Below are 15309 nucleotides of genomic sequence, written 5' to 3'. Positions count from 1 at the left end.
GGGGGTCTCGAAGGGGCTGCTGAGGAGGTGTTCGCTGCTCCTGGCGGCGGGTAGGGCAGTGTCTACGTGCTCAGACTGGGGTCTCTGTTCCCGAAGTGTCCTTACACCCACTGGGGGTCGCACGTGGGCCCCTTGTCCACACATCCCCAGGGGCGGGAAGCCCATCTCCCCCTCCCTCCCCAGACGGGGGCATCTGTGTCGGGTCCTCCTCTGTTCTGGGGGTGGAGGTGGGTCTGCAAAGTCACCCAGCAGGGGGCTGGGAGGGAGGAGGAGGGGCCGTGTCCCGGAACGACGTCGTGCCACCCACCACGCCATGCAAAGCCACACACTCACGCACTCACACGCACACGCCCAGGACGCGTAGTCCGTGTCGTGCACCTGGAGCGCCTCGGGGTCCGGCCCGCGCACTGGGGGTGGTACAGCCACAGTCAGGGTCCTCGCACCAGTGCCTCCAGGCCGTCCTCCCCACCTCCCTCCCTCTCACCGCCACTGTGGTCCACCGAGAACTTCCCAGCCTGGGTCCCCAAAATCAGCACGTAAGACCAGGTGACACAGCGCTGGCCCCTGTGGGAGGGGGGATGGGCACAGGAAGAAGGTTCCAGAACCTGGCTGGGCCTTTCCCAGGGGCAGCCCCAAGGTGGGCCCACAGGGAGGGCCCCTGGTCACGAGCCCCGCACAGGGCCGGGCAGGCTGGGGGCTTTGCCTCCCGGGGAGGGGGCGGGGGCTCGGGCCTGTGACCTCTCCCATCAGCGTGGCCCACCCATTCGCGGCGTCTGTGCAGCCCACCCGCTGGCCGCTCTTCAGCCTGGAACTGGACCCGAAACGCACCCGATATGCAAGCCCGAGAGAGAGGGCATTTTCTGGGCCGTGATGTCCCCTGTGGGAGCGCTGGGTGGGCCGGCGCCCTGCCAGCAGCCCTGCATTTGGCCGGGGGAAGCGAGAGGGTGGGAGCTGGGCTTGCAGCCCTCCCCGCTCTCCTCGGCGCTCGGAGACCTGGCCAGGTGAACACACTTGTCTGAAGAGCAACAGAGAAGGCGTCCGGTGGCTGCATTTGCACTCGGTCCCCGACCCCCAGTTAATCAGCCTCCTGAGGGATGGGGAGCAGGCGAGTCAGACACCCCCAGGACTCGGAGACTCCCCGGTGGGGGTCTGGCATGGCCGAGCCTACACAGAGGGCTGGGGCAGGGGGCTGAGTGTAGACCCTCAGGGGCTGGACTGCGTCCCACTCTTGGCCTCCAAGAGCTACCCCTGTCAACAAACTGCCTTGCTGGAGCTTCCTTTTTCATGTTACTTGGAACCAAAGAGCCCTAAGCAAAGGGGTCTCTGGGCGGGTGAGCAAGGAAGGCCACGGGGCCTCAGCATCCCCCAAAGAGGGCTGTGCCACCCCCCAGGGGATTCCCAGGGCAGTCCATCAAGGCTCCCCACTTCTCCCCAGCTGGTCATCCAGGCTGGCCCACCAGAGCGCCTATCACCCTGGACGACACGAGGACTGGTCCAGGGGGAGCACAGGACTCCAGAAGAGCCAATCAGACACCATGGCCAGGCCAGCCTGGATGGTCCCTGTTTTCTGGAATTGGGACCCTGAGAAGGACGTCAGCGTAAGCCACCGTTCTATCCCCGTGAGGTGAGAACCTGCCTGAATAGAAGTCTAGGGCACGCAGAGCTGAGAGGAGGAAAGGGAGGGGATGATGGGTCCCTCATCACAGTGTTTGAGCTCCTGGATCCAGCTATACCTGACATCCACCAGCCCTTGGGCTCTTCCGAGTCTGTGATCTAGCGAGTGCCTCCCCTCTTTTGTGGACACCCCCGGAGCTGGGTTAGGTCATTAGCAGCCTATGCTGGACATCACATTAGGAGGAAGGCCTTGGGAGAGTGTGGCCTGGACCTATGGAGGACCTGAGTCAGAGCCATTGGCTTCTGGGGGTACAGGCCCCGGATCCTCACTCACCGGATCATGGCATATGCCACTTCCAAGAGGTTGTTTTCATTTAGCGTGAACGTTGCTGTGAAAGGGCTCAGCAGGGACCTGACTGCTGGCTTGTGGGTGCTGCCCACTAGGCCGAGGACAAACCACTCGCCCTGAAACTTCAAGGGGCTGGGGGTAGGCAGAGTCCAGGATGGCCCAGGACCCCTCGTTGCACTAGGCAACGGCTCCCAGGCTGGGCCTGCCCCGGTCACATGGGCAGGAGCCCGAGGCTGCCCTGGGCCTGGCAGGGACAGTGATCCTGGCCCGTGGCTGGCCTCTCTGGGCCTCGGTTTCCTCATCTGCCCGGAGGGACTGAGATGTCTCCACCTCTCAGGGACGGGCGGGGATTACGGAGGGAATCTAGGGTCCTCTTCTGTTGGATTCAGGGGTCCATGGGGGTGCCGAGAGCAGGGCTGGCCGGGCTGGATTCCCTGCACCCGCACTTGGCCGGCCACCTCCCCCTCCCTCCCAGCCCCTGACCTGGTTTTCCTGGAAGCTCTGTGAAACTGAGCTGGGGACTGTCCGTGGGGGTGAGGTCTGGTCTCCCTCGGCAGGGAGAGTAGTACCCACAGGGCACACCATGGCCCCATCCCGGCAGGGATGGAGGGGAGAGAAGTGGCCATCGGTGCTGCTGACGCAGGGACTCACCTCTTTATGGGCCTGCTTGGCAGGCGCCCCTCCCTGGGGGTGTGTCTCCTGCGCTTTCCTCCTCAGGACCCCGGCGGGAGGAGAGGTGGGTGCAGAGGGTTTGGGGGTGGGCTGGGCAGGGGCGGGGTCCACCTCGGGGGGGGCATCTGGGTCCCAGCCTGGGGAGGTGGGGTGCCCGCTGGGTCCAGCAGCTCCCAGGGAGGGCCCCGACCTTCCCATTCAGATTCCTGAGAGCCAGGCTCTGCACTGCTTCGGCCCCCATCCCGGGCGCCCCACGCTGGGGACCTGAGGCCGGCGGTGTCTCGCCTGCAGCCTCACCCCAGCTGCACTCCACAACTGGTGGAGGACACAATGCTCCGTCCCAGGCCGGGGCATGACGTTTCCTTGCCCGGCAGGTCAGGGCTGGGGCATTCTCGCTGCAGGAACACGGCGCAGAGCCTGGGCCCGCCAGCCTCCACGCTGCTCCACAGTCCCTGAAGCCAAAGTGGGGGGCCCAGCGGTCACGACCCAGAGGGAGGGCAGGGGGCAGGGCAGGCCAGCCTGGCGGGATGGGGCACCCACACGCTGGTCCTGGGGGCCGGGGGTTAGTTGGGGAGAGCGCGGGCAGCCCCCAAAGAGCCCCTCCTCCCCACTGGCAGCAGAGTGCGTGGGTCCTGGGCTCCATCAGATAGCGGGAAGGACCTGTACTTGACCCGTGAGCTCATCCTGAGCCACTTCCTCCCGCCCTTGGCCTGGGGCAGCCTGTCCTGAGCAGGAGCCCGAGCCAGGCCACTGAGAGAGCCCAAGGCCCAGGGCTTCAGGCCTTGGCTCTGTCCCAGGCCGCCTCTCCTCTGGGAAGGGCCTGGCCCTCGCTGGGGCCCTTCCTCCCCTGGGAGTGCCTCCCGTTGCCAGCTGGACGGCCGCCAAGGCCTCTCCAGGTCAGCTGCAGGCCCCGGGCGGGGAAGGGGCGGGGGGTGTCTGGGGAGCCGAGCCCCCATGCCTTGACCTCCCCGGGCCTGGCCGGTTAGCACAACTCACCTGCTTCCAGACTCTGGCCACAGCAAGAGAAGCTGCAGACAACAAGGTGGTTTTCCTGGAACTTCCCAAAAGACCCATCACGCTCCAACAGAAGCTGGGGCGGCAGCTCCCCCAAGACCTGGCCTCCACCTCCCACCCTGCAGGCCCCAACCCGACCCCGCTGACCCCAACCTGATCCTAAACCCACCCGAGATCGTGCCTAAAACCCGCCCCTCTGCACCCCTCCCGGGCTGGGGGCGCTCTGGGGAGCTCTTCTGGGGCAGCCGTCAGCCCCTCCACAAGTACGCCCACCCCTGCGACCACCTGGCCTTCCCTGGTCAGCACAGGCCACGGCACAAAGCCCCTGCAGCAGCGGAGGCCAGGCGGGGTCCCCACGCCACCCCAGGCCTGAGTGGTGCCCTAGGCCCAGGGATCCCACCTCCAGGCCCTGTTCATCTCCCTGGGGTGGAGCCAGCAGAGGAGGAGCAGTGCTGGGTGAGCGCAGGCAGCATGGGATGACCCCCCTGAAGGCCCCCCACGCGCTGGGGGAGCTGGAGGGCCCCTCTGCAGTGAGGGAAGTCTGGCCTCGTCGCCACATTCAGGGGCCTGGCCCACCTGCCCACCAGAGCTCCTGTGTGGACCGGGAGGGCAGGAGCCCAGCAAGAAGGGCCAAGCACAGGGAGTTCCCTGGTGGCCTAGTGGTTAGGATTCGGGGCTTTCACTGCGTGGCTCAGGTTCAGTCCCTGGACTGGGACCTCCCGCAAGCCACGTGGCAAGAAAAAAAAGAGAGAGAGAGAGAGAAGGGCTAAGCACAGAGCACCTGGCGGTCCCGTGACAGGGCCAGCGATGTACCTGCTGTGGGACCACGGCGCCGGGGGACCTGGGACACGGCAGCCTCAGGTCCGGGCGAGGCCAGTGCGCTCCAGGTCAGTGCTCCTTGGGCGTGAGCGGCCCCTCCACGTTCCCCAACTAAGACTGCCAGTTAGAGGGTAGTTTCCATAGATTTTTCAAGGTTTTTCTTTCTTCTAAGATATTAAAAACCACCTCTCATAATTAAAAGGCCCAAACAAATTGTAATTAATAAACACCTTTACATAAAAACGATTCATCTGGGGCTTCTCTGGTGGCACAGTGGTTAAGAATCCGCCTGACGATGCAGGGGGCACGGGTTCGACCCCTGATCCGGGAAGATCCCACATGCCGCGGAGCAACTGAGCCCGTGTGCCACAACTACTGAGCCTGCGTTCTAGAGCCCGCGAGCCACAACTACTGAGCCCGCGAGCCACAACTACTGAGCCCGCGTGCCACAACTACTGAAGCCCGCGCGCCTAGAGCCCCTGCTCCGCAACAAGAGAAGCCACCGCAGTGAGAAGCCCACACATGATGAGGAAGAGCAGCCCCTGCTGGCAGCAACTAGAGAAAACCCGCGCGCAGCAACCAGGACCCAATGCAGCCAAAAATAAAAACAAATAAATAAATAAATTTAAAACAAAAACGATTCATCTAGAGCTACAATTGTTTCACCCAGTTTTTGAACATTTAATTAGAGCTTGTTAAACATTTTAGCAAAACCAAATGCGTCGAGACGGTAGCCCTCCGTTCCCCACCGCCCCCTCCCGTGTAAGGAGCCAGCCGGGGGTGGGGCTGGCCTGCTCTGTGGCCTCGGCCCTTTGATCCCTTGAGAGGTCCTGGCGTGGTCCCTGGGATGCTCCGCTCTGCTGGAAGGACCCTTTCTTCCCCAGAAGCCCTGAGACGGGGCCTCTAAGGAGCCCGGCCTGCCCACACCCCAGAGCAGAGGCCCTGCTTTCCATCTGGGGGACGCGGGGCCAGGCGTGCAGGGGGCTCTCTGGGGCCCTGCCAGCTCTGAGCTGCGGCCCATGTGACACGGGTGCCCGTGTGGCCTCCAGCTCTGCTCTTTGGGGTCTTTGTCTCCCCCTCTTCCCACCAGCCCTGTCTGCCCTTCCGGAGGCCGGCGCCAAGGGACACTGGGTGGTAACGGCCCAGACTGGGGTGTCGGGCACAGTCCCTGCCCGCTGTGGACACCGAGCCCTCCAGCAATCGCCACGCCAGGCCTCCTGGTCTGGACTGGGCCAGCGGGTGAGGAGGGCGGGTGGGCATGCAGAGGTGGGACCAGGGGCCTCTGAACCTGCTCTCCAGGGACCAGGCAGTGGTCCCTCCTGTTCTGTGGCCTACAGCTCACCCAGGGAAAGAGGCTGCTGGGGGGCATGACATGGGGCTGGGGTGGGGGTCCAGCTCCCAGGTGCCCCCTCAGCCTCGCCATCGTCAGGGAATGGTGAGCACTGGACCTCAAGCTCCCAGGGGCAGGGACCGGCCACCTGTGTGCCCAGAGCCTGGCATGCAGTGGGCATTTCAGGAATGCTCATCAGACAGACCCTAAGGCTCCCCAAACAGGGTGACTTGGGCCCTTTTCCCAGGCCCGGCTTTGGTCAAGCCGATGACCAGCTCCCTGACCCTCCAGCCCCGGTCCGGCCCAAGCCTGGGGCTGCCCTTTGCCCTGAAACTCTCCCCAGGTTCTCCCGACTGGGGGAGGGGCACAGTGGGAGGGGGCCAGGCAGGCACACGATGCTCTGGCCGGGCAGTGTGTGCCAGGCACAGGCGTCCACAACGCCCCAGGGACGGCGCTGACTGGCGTGGCTCTCGCCCAGCAGGGGCGGGTGCGGGGTGAGGGAGGGAGTGGGGTGGGCGTGCGTGGGGGGCAGCAACCTCCCACGTCCCCAGCGCTGTGGGAATTGGCCGATGTCCTCAGCTGTTTAACAGGACGGGTCTGGACAGGCGAGCTCTCGTGGGCAGAGGCCGGAGCTGAGCCCACGTGGACCCTGGCACCACGGGCGGGAGCACTTCCCTCCCTACCGCCCCCGGCAGCTGTCCCTGCCGGTGGGAGCCCCGGGCAGACCCTGGCTGGAGGGACGGAAGGACAGCTGGATCCCAGAGTGATTTGCGCTGTACTCGCGCCCTTTGGTCTCTGTTTCTCGGGCATCAGATGTTTACAACTGCGGATTTTCTCTCTGGCATTTCTTCCACTGTCGGGGGACCCTTGGCGAGGGATGGGCGGGTTGGCAGGGACATTGGTGTGTGGAAGGGACGTGCAGTCTGCAGGGGGCTGGCCCTGTCCCGGCACTCGACCCCCTCCCAACGGTCCACAGTCACTCGGAAGGGCCCCTCCAGGCAGCGGCTGGAGGGGCAAGGACACCGTTTCCAGTCCCCGCCTGCCTCTCCCTGGGCCTCGGAGCTCCCACGTTCCAAAAAGGTCTTCTCTATAGGCCAGAGGTCATCTTGTGGGCCCTCATGGCTGGTGACCTTGGGCTGACACTGGGTGTGGGCTCCTGGGGGCAACCCCGTCTGTCCAGGGGTCCCTCCCTCTGCACCCAGGGCCCCCGTGCTCACCCCAATACTGGCAGGCCTGCTTCCCCCAGATTGGGGTACAGACCCCCCCACCTCTCTTTGTGCCCCCTGGCCGCCCACCCACATGATCTCCCCTCAGGGGCACCCGATGCCCGATGCCAGGAGTGGACTCAGCGCCAGGGTGGTCAGTCCCGATCACAGGCCAGTCTTGTGCCCTGTCTGGCCCTGCCAGCCCCTGGGGTAGCTGAGGGGCAGCCCAGCCTCCCGTCCTCCGAAGACAGATGCCAGCTCCCCCCAGACCCAGGCACCACCCAGGAACTGGAGTGGAGCCTCCCTGCCCGTTCCCTTGAAACTGCCTACCCTCCCCAAGGGCCTGTCCTGCCTTGGCCACAGGGCCCCCTGGGACTCTGGGCCCCTGCCTCCCAGGAGGGCGCTCAGTGGTCAGCAAGCGACAAAAAGGACCTGAGGGGCGGGTTCCGCATCCCTCTAGGAAAGGCCAACGTATCTGGACAAGGCGAGTTCAGGTCCTGGGCCCACCCGGGGCAGCCCAGCGAGGCCAGCAGGGCAGGCGTGCACAGAGTCAGGGAGCAGGAAAGACAAGGGCGACCACAGCGCGATGGCCAGAGGAGGGGACACTGGGGTCGGGGAGTCTGGGCACTCTAGGCCTTGAGAAGGAGCCATTCCCCACCCCCACCCCGCTGGGGAGGGCTCTTCACCAGGAGACAAGCCGATGCCCTCCTGGCCCACCCGGGAAGCAGCCCCACGTGTCCGTGAGATGATGGGTGGGCAGAGACCCCGGCCGGGTCCAGCGTGGAAAGGAAGAAGTCAGGGGCTGAGACTGACAGCGTTTAATGAAGGCAGCGCCCCGAGCTCCTGGGGGTGAGGCGCAGCTTCGGGGGCGAACGGGAGAGAGTCCCCACTCAGCAAGGGGGGCGGCGGGTGCTGCCACCTCCAGGGCCTTGGCTGCTTCTCGGTGCAGGGCTGCCGCCGGCCTCACCTCTTCACTTCTGCAGCACAGACGAGACTCAGCCAGGAGGGAGCCGCGGGCTGCCAGCCCCCTGCCACACCGCCCCGCCAGCGCTGCCCGCTCACCGTCCAGGACGTGAAACTGGTCCGCGGCCTCGCAGAAACCTGGGGGCCGGGGCCGGGGTCAGGGGTGGCAGGGATGGGGCGCGGGGGAGGGCGAGGTGGACCGCGGGGAGACGCAGGGACACTCACCATACTTGGGGAAGAACAGGGTGTGGTCCTCCGTCAGGTTGGCACCCTGGACCCGCTGCTCAAACACACTCAGGAATGATTCGCTCACGGGGAGCGAGCGGGCTGCGTGCGGGACACACAGGGCTCCTGGGCGCCCGCTGGGTGGGTGCGGGCTGGGCGGGCAGGGCGCTCTGGGAGCTGAGCTGTGTGCTGGGGGCTGCGATCTGACCCCTGCCCACCCCCCACCGGTCTCCTCTCTGTCCCCACATCTGGGCCTAACGGCAAGGGCAGGGGAAAGGGAGGGGAGGGTCCATGTGCCCATCGGGCCCACCCAGACGGCCCTGCGGGTGTGCAGACCCGGTCCCGCGGGGACGTACCGTACAGCTTCACCGACAGCTGCCGCGCCCGCTCCAGGTACAGGATGGCGAAGCCCTGGTAGTCCGTCTCCCCAACGACCACGTCCACCGCCCCTCGGGCGCCTCGGGCTGGGCAGAGCCAGGTCGGCGGTCAGCCTCAGCCCCAGCCCTGCACCCTTGTCCCAGTGGCCCGCGCCTCACCTTGGAGCAGGAAGCGACCTGGGAGCCCCGTGTCACCGTAGAGCTGCCGCACCTGCCAGCAGATCCCATCCCTGGGGGTTGGGGGTGGGAGAAGGCACAGCAGGCTTGGGGACCCCAAACTGGGTGGGGCCTCCCGGGACACTGGTCGCAGGGACGCAGGCTGCAGCAGCGGTAGGGCTGGGGGCTGGGGTGGGAGTCGGGGGGCTGGGTGGGGGCGGGGCCCCGTGCCGGGACTCACAGCTTTCGGAAGGTGCTGACAGCCATGGCTGCACCCTGAGGAGTCACATGCAGTGTGGTGGCCTCAGCCCGGTGGCCCTGCTCCTGCAGGGAGCGGCACGAGGAGGCCACGGCCACAAGGAACCAGGTCCCTGAAAACTGGGAACAGGCCACGTGAGGGCATGCGGGGACGGGGGCTGCCAAGCTGGGCGAGCCCCTGCTCCAGCTTCTCCAAGTCTACCTGCTGAGTGTCGAAGTTGGCCTTGGGCTGGATGGTGCTGATGGGGGACGGGGGCCGAGGGGGTCTCTGAGCCCTCTGACCCAAGGAGCCGACGGCCAGGAGCAGAGTCAAGAGGGATGCCGTCCTGGGGGTCAGCATGGCGACGGCGGCGACAGTGACAGGCCTGGGGGAGGCGCAGGGCAGGATGGTCAAGTCCCGGGTCGGAGTCCACTGTCCAGTGCTGTCTGTGTCCATCCTCCCACCTCCCCGGCCCTGGGCCAAGCCAACGGACCGCCCCCCCACCCCCACCCCCGGCCCTGGCCCCTGCCCCAGCCTCCTCACGAACTCAGCCTCACCCTGGACATCTGACCTCGACCCTGCACTTCTCGGCAGGGCCCTGTCGCCATGTCCTGTGTACAAAGTCCGAGTTGACCTCTGGCTTCTTGCCCACAAGCCCCCACGTGACTTCCAGTGTGGCTGGTGCTCATCCCTTTGCACATTCATCTCCCTTAAGCTGCCAACAGCTCCTTGAGGTACGAACTAGTCTTATCCCCACAGCGAAGAACACTTGCGCCCGACACTGGGAAGCGCCGGAGCCAAGTCTCGAACCGGAGATCTCGAGCCTCGCCCGCAGCCCCGCCCACGACCCACGGCGCTCGGCCGCCGCCCCTCCCGGCCGCCAGGGGCGCTGTTTCTGGAGAGACCGAGCAAACACAGGCGCACAAAGAAGTACCGCCCGGGCCGCGGGGACTGAGGCGCAGGCGCAGTAACAGCCAACGCGGGCTGCCGGGCTCGGCCCTCGACGGCCATCGATGCCTCGGGGCTCGTGGAGTTGGCCTGGCGGCCTCGGTCATAGAGACGCGGCGGCCGGAGCGGCGACGGAGGGCGGAAGCGGGTCAGCGGGCAGAGGCCTGACGCCGGGGCGGGGGCAGCGCAGCCGGGCGGAGGCGGCCGCGGTGAGTGCGCCCGGCCCGGGGAGCGTCGACACCAGCCATGTCCGAACCCCGGCCCGGACCCCAGCGCCCTGGCCCCGGGGAGCGTCGTCACCCCGCCCCGATCCCCGGCCCGGCCCCCCGGCCCCCGGCCCCAGCTCACCCGGCAGTGGCCGCACTGGCTCGTCGCCCACCTGGCAGGGCTCCCCTAGGCCAGAGGGCAGAGGCCAGGGCCGGCTGGTGTCCCTGGCGGCGTCTGGGGCGGGCGGGCTGGCCCTCGTCCCGCCGGCCCCAAGTCTCTCCTGAGAAGGATCTCTGTCCCATGTTGACAGCTCCGAAGCCTGGGGCAGCAAGGTCAGAGAGGCAGGGTGCACAGGCTTCACCGACCCTTCGTTTCTCGGCCACAGAGCGGTCACCAGCCCTGCCAGCCAGATGACTCCCTGGGATCCTGTGGGGGGGGGGGGGGGTCAGAGGGCCCCACCCAGAAGGCCTGTCCTTTGGAGGGGGCCTTTTGGGGTGAGGGTGGGTCTGGGGTCTCAGGGCCCGCCGCCAGCTCCACCTCAGGCTGGACCAGGCCGGGAAGCTGCCTGTTCCGGGGATCACTTGGCTTTTCCGGGGACCCTCAGGAGTGTGGGGTCCGAGGAGCGTGGCTGTCCAGGAGGCTTGATGAAGCTCTTGGATCCTTGGCCAGGGGGGTTCTCCGCACATGCTTAGTCCAGTGGAATTCCCAGCGGGGCAGTTGGTGGGCTGCCTCAGCTCAGCCCCAGGCCCCTGCGCCTCTCCTTGGGCCTGGGGGCTGGTGTCCTCCCTGGTCCAACTGGCGGCTAAGGGGACCATGCATGGGTTTCAGGGCCGCCTGGGCAGAATGTCACGATGGACGAGGGGGGCACACCCCTGCTCCCCGACAGCCTCGTTTACCAGATCTTCCTGAACTTGGGCCCGGCCGACGTGCTGGCCGCGGGGCTGGTGTGCCACCAATGGCAGGCCGTGTCCCGGGACGAGTTCCTGTGGAGGGAGCAGTTCTACCGCTACTACCAGGTGGCCCGCAGTGTGCCCCGACACCCAGGTCAGCGCCTGCGCTCCGCCGTGAAGCCCGCTGGTCCTCATGCTGGTCGAGGACAGCCAGGCTGTGCCTCGAAACGCAGGGCCTGGGAGGGAGGCCAAAGGGTGGGCAGGGCTGGCCCCTGGCTGTCAGGGCCCTGGCTCTGAGGCGTGGGGCCCCAGTGTGACACGCCCACACACACACAGCGGCCACCTCCTGGTACGAGGAGTTTCGGCGGCTCTATGACACAGTGCCCTGCGTGGAGGTGCAGACTCTCAAGGAGCACACCGACCAGGTCCTGCACCTCAGCTTCTCCCACTCGGGCTACCAGTTTGCTTCCTGCTCCAAGGACTGCACCGTGAAGGTGAGAGCGGCTAACCCTGTAGGAAGAGAAGGCCAGGCCACGAGTGACAGCCGGCCCGTGTGCTGCGTCCACATGGGGAGGCCCGGGACCTGGACCACTGGCCTGGATCACCCGGGCTGGGAGGCTGGGGCTGGGTGGCCCTAACTGCCTACAGAGAAGAGAGGGTCCTGCTCGCAGCTGCTCCAGAGCCGGCCCCAAGCCCCGCGTACTCACATCCCTCCGGCAGTCTGACAGCCAGACACAAGGGGCCCCCACCGGATGGCGGTTTCCAAGCACCGGCTCAGCCGAGCCAACCAGGAGAGGGGCCCTGTGCAGGGCGGGATCACGAGGCACGCCTGCTTGGCCCCCCCATGCAGATCTGGAACAACGACCTGACCATCTCGCTGCTGCACAGCGCAGACATGCGGCCTTACAATTGGAGCTACACCCAGTTCTCCCAGTTCAACCAGGACGATTCTCTGCTGCTGGCATCCGGGGTGTTCCTGGGGCCCCACAACTCCTCCTCGGGCGAGATCGCCGTCATCAGCCTAGGTGAGACTGGGCCGAGGCTGGGTGGCCCTCCCACCGGGGCCGTCCCACCCAGGCCCCTGCTCCATCTCTGCCCAGACAACCCCGCCCCTAATGCCCAGCCCCGCCCCCTGCCTGGACAACCCCACCCCATCCCTCCAGCTCCTCCCCCCCCACCCCCCACCCCCCCTCGCCCCATCCTGCTGCTCCCCCCAGACACCTTCGCCCTGCTGTCCCGCGTGCGCAACAAGCCCTACGACGTGTTCGGTTGCTGGCTCACGGACACCAGCCTGATCTCAGGAAATCTGCACCGCATTGGGGACATCACGTCGTGCTCTGTGCTCTGGCTCAACAACGCCTTCCAGGTGCGCACGGGGGGGCCCTGCGGCCGGCGGCGGCCCCCAGCAGCCCGTGCCCACCCCCGCGCTCCTGCCCCCAGGACGTGGAGTCGGAGAACGTGAACGTGGTGAAGCGGCTTTTCAAGATCCAGAACCTCAACGCTAGCACCATCCGCACCGTCATGGTGGCCGACTGCAGCCGCTTTGACAGCCCGGAGCTCCTGCTGGACGCCGGCGCCCCTGGCGCGGATCCCGGCCGTGTTTTCGACCTGAGCAGCGACAGCGAGGAGCCGGCAGTCGACCCGGGCCCGGCCCGCACCAAGGGCTTGCGGCGCCTCCTGGAGGGCCGGGCCCAGCCCCAGCCGTCAGAGTGCGCGCTGGAGACCAAGGCGGCCGAGCTGCTGGCCCAGGGCCACACCAAGCCCCCCGAGCACGGCTCGGCCGCCGCCAGCAGCAAACTCCTCATCTTCACCACGGGCTGCTTCACCTACTCGCCGCACCAGATCGGTGAGGGGCCCGGGGGGGGGCTTCCCAGGGCGGGGTGGGGCCAGTCTGTGCGCAGAGTCCCTTCCTCCGTTGGCCCTGGGGGTGAGCACTTGTGCAGCCCCCCAGGGTGCACATTCAGATCCGGGGGCACAGGGCCGGCGGCGCCACGGGCGTCTGGGCGCTCCCAGGCACCGAGGCGCTGCCCGCCTGGCCCCCACAGGCATCAAGCAGATCCTGCCGCACCAGATGACCACGGCGGGGCCCGTGCTGGGCGAGGGCCGGGGCTCTGACGCCTTCTTCGACGCGCTTGACCACGTCATCGACGTGCACGGACACATCATCGGCATGGGCCTGTCCCCCGACAACAGGTGGGCCTCTGTTGGCAGCCTGGGTGGGGGCGTCCGCAGGCCCCTACTGAGCAGCGTGCCCACGCAGGTACCTGTACGTAAACAGCCGCGCCTGGCCCAGCGGCTCGGTGGTGGCCGACCCCATGCAGCCACCGCCGATCGCGGAGGAGATCGACCTGCTGGTGTTTGACCTCAAGACCATGCGGGAGGTGAAGCGGGCCCTGCGCGCCCACCGCGCCTACACGCCCAATGATGAGTGCTTCTTCATCTTCCTGGACGTCAGCAGGGACTTCGTGGCCAGGTCCGGGGGCGGAGCCGGGGTGGGAGGGGCCCCAGTGGGCGGGCGGGGGCTCATCCCAGGCGCTCTCGCAGTGGGGCGGAGGATCGGCACGGCTACATCTGGGACCGCCACTACAACATCTGCCTGGCCAAGCTGCGGCACCAGGACGTGGTCAACTCAGTGGTCTTCAGCCCCCAGGAGCAGGAGCTCCTGCTGACGGCCAGCGACGACGCCACTATCAAAGCCTGGCGCTCGCCACGCACGGTGCGTGTCTGCCAAGCCCCACGTCCGCGCCCGCGCCCGCGCCCTCGCCCCTTCTTCTCCTGGTTTGCCAGCCAGAGGCGCTGAGGGGCGCTGGGACCCACCGAGGAGGCCACGGAGGCCCATGGCCCTTTTCCGGGGGTTGAGCTGCTGCCCAGAGCGCGCGGGGGCAGAGAAGCTTGCTGCAGAAATGCCTTAGGATGGGGGCCACGGGGAGGGGGACGGCCCAGCCCCCACCACGCTCGTGCACGCACACCGCCTCCCACAGCTGTGATGCTCAGCCCTGGGCAGCCGGGGCCGTCTCTGGCTGGCTTGGGCTGCACAGGACACTGGGCCCCCGCTCTTCACCCACCCCCTTCCCCTGGGCCTGGGCTCTGGGACAGTCTGCACAACACCTTCTCCTCTGCCAGCCCTGTGGGGCCCTGGCGGTGTTTGCTGGGCCCAGCCTTGCCCAGGGAGCCCAGGCTCCCTCCTCTGGGAACTTCCCAGCGTCAGGGTCGAGATGTGGGTCAGGCTGCTGCAGGCCAGGCTGCCATGGGCCCAGGGCACCTGCATGTCACTGGTCACCTGTTCAGGGTCTGAATAAACAGTTGGCAACAGCACAGTGCCGACCAGTCTGTGCGGGGAGGGGCGTGGCATCCAGTGTGTGCAGGGAGGGGCATGGCATCTATACGGGCCCTCGTCATGCCTGCTGGACGGGGCGGGTGCCCCAGGCCACACGCTGGAGCTGCCCTGAACTGGGCAGCGGGACGCGAGTCTGCGTCCCCAGCCGCCGCCCCTGCTGCCTCTGTGGACAAGTCCCTGAGCGCAGAGACTCCGGAGCACGTCTGGCACGTGTGCGCTCCCCGCCAGCAGGGGGCACAGAGAGACACACGGCTTGGCAAGTGCTGCCAGGCACCAGGGACGGCAGGCGGGGCGGGTGGCGGGGCGGGCGGCGGGGGGGCCAGTTTCAGGGCTTTGAGTCCTCAAGGGGGTGCCCTGGCTGGGGCAGGGGCAGACCTCTGGGGCCTGGCACGTGACAGTGTGGACACAGCAGAGGTGGTAGCAGAGGGGCGGGGGTGGCCCCAGCTGTACCCTCAGGCCTGGCCCAGGCCCATCCTGGGGGCTCACCTGGCCCACTTGTTCATCTCGGGACACCCCAGGGTGGAAATGCAGCTCGGCTGCACGTGGAGTGATGGTGCTGAACTGCCATCAGCTCCACACTCGGCACGCGCCAACGTGACGGTCGAGAAGACAGACGTGGACGGGCCTTGGGGGACAGCATGTTCCTCCAGGCCAGAGGCAGCGGTGAGCAGAGGCTGCCCCAGTCGCCTGCGGGGTCGGAGCCAAGCTGGCCGCAGGCAGACGGGCTGGGCAGGGCCGGGTACAGACACGAGGTCGGGGAAGCTGACCCAGGAGGAGTTCGGACTGGAGGGCAAAGTCCCCGGAGGAGCCAGCCAGTGGCACAGCTGCGCCCCGAGGACGGAGCCCCGGCCCCACTGCTGCAGCGGGGAAGCTTGGGCCCTGGGTCTGTCTCCGAACCACTGGACGGGTGAGAACAGGGAAAGGAGCCCGACAGCAGTGGAGCCCGAGCAGTCTGCCCGGGACCC

At 67.2% G+C, this 15309-nt stretch overlaps 2 protein-coding genes across 4 annotated transcripts; one reads left to right on the top strand and one right to left on the bottom strand.

The window, feature by feature from the left end:
* Nucleotides 1-7806: 7806 nt before the first annotated feature.
* On the bottom strand, nucleotides 7807-9621 carry C8G (complement C8 gamma chain). The gene is made up of 8 exons (XM_028161973.2): nucleotides 9520-9621; nucleotides 9185-9347; nucleotides 8966-9102; nucleotides 8728-8798; nucleotides 8548-8655; nucleotides 8192-8293; nucleotides 8066-8104; nucleotides 7807-7980 (listed from the first exon to the last, which is right to left on the bottom strand). The coding sequence occupies exons 2-8, from the start codon at nucleotides 9320-9322 to the stop codon at nucleotides 7967-7969; spliced, it is 609 nt and encodes a 202-aa protein (XP_028017774.1). The 5' UTR covers nucleotides 9323-9347; nucleotides 9520-9621; the 3' UTR covers nucleotides 7807-7966.
* A 332-nt stretch (nucleotides 9622-9953) lies between these two features.
* FBXW5 (F-box and WD repeat domain containing 5) lies at nucleotides 9954-14319 on the top strand. 3 transcript variants are annotated; one of them, XM_057549320.1, is made up of 9 exons: nucleotides 9954-10119; nucleotides 10946-11161; nucleotides 11344-11501; nucleotides 11858-12032; nucleotides 12225-12373; nucleotides 12448-12853; nucleotides 13053-13200; nucleotides 13286-13480; nucleotides 13552-14319. In XM_057549320.1, exons 2-9 carry the CDS (start codon nucleotides 10969-10971, stop codon nucleotides 13805-13807), a joined length of 1680 nt encoding a protein of 559 aa, XP_057405303.1. In that variant the 5' UTR covers nucleotides 9954-10119; nucleotides 10946-10968; the 3' UTR covers nucleotides 13808-14319. The 3 variants fall into 3 exon arrangements, with proteins under 3 accessions (XP_057405303.1, XP_057405301.1, XP_057405302.1); XM_057549318.1 differs by having other exon boundaries at nucleotides 9956-10119; nucleotides 13268-13480; XM_057549319.1 differs by lacking the exon at nucleotides 9954-10119 and adding an exon at nucleotides 10170-10449 and having other exon boundaries at nucleotides 13268-13480.
* The last annotated feature ends 990 nt before the right edge of the window (nucleotides 14320-15309 follow it).

The sequence above is a fragment of the Balaenoptera acutorostrata genome, chromosome 6, assembly GCF_949987535.1.
Source record: "Balaenoptera acutorostrata chromosome 6, mBalAcu1.1, whole genome shotgun sequence".
NCBI classification, from domain to species: Eukaryota; Metazoa; Chordata; class Mammalia; order Artiodactyla; family Balaenopteridae; genus Balaenoptera; species Balaenoptera acutorostrata.
The sequence above is the reverse complement of the archived record's forward strand: the minus strand, read 5'-3'. Positions and strand labels throughout refer to the sequence as shown.

Bases quoted from the DNA above. Each gene is read 5' to 3' on its own strand.
- C8G (XM_028161973.2), bottom strand. From the start codon at position 9,322: ATGCTGACCCCCAGGACGGCATCCCTCTTGACTCTGCTCCTGGCCGTC. The intron at 9,103-9,184 runs GTAGACTTGGAG...GCCTGTTCCCAG, and splicing joins CCAACTTCGACACTCAGCAG to TTTTCAGGGACCTGGTTCCT. The intron at 8,656-8,727 runs GTGAGGCGCGGG...GGCTCTGCCCAG, and splicing joins AGGTCGCTTCCTGCTCCAAG to CCCGAGGCGCCCGAGGGGCG.
- FBXW5 (XM_057549318.1), top strand. From the start codon at position 10,969: ATGGACGAGGGGGGCACACCCCTGCTCCCCGACAGCCTCGTTTACCAG. The intron at 11,162-11,343 runs GTCAGCGCCTGC...ACACACACACAG, and splicing joins CAGTGTGCCCCGACACCCAG to CGGCCACCTCCTGGTACGAG. The intron at 13,481-13,551 runs GTCCGGGGGCGG...GCGCTCTCGCAG, and splicing joins AGCAGGGACTTCGTGGCCAG to TGGGGCGGAGGATCGGCACG.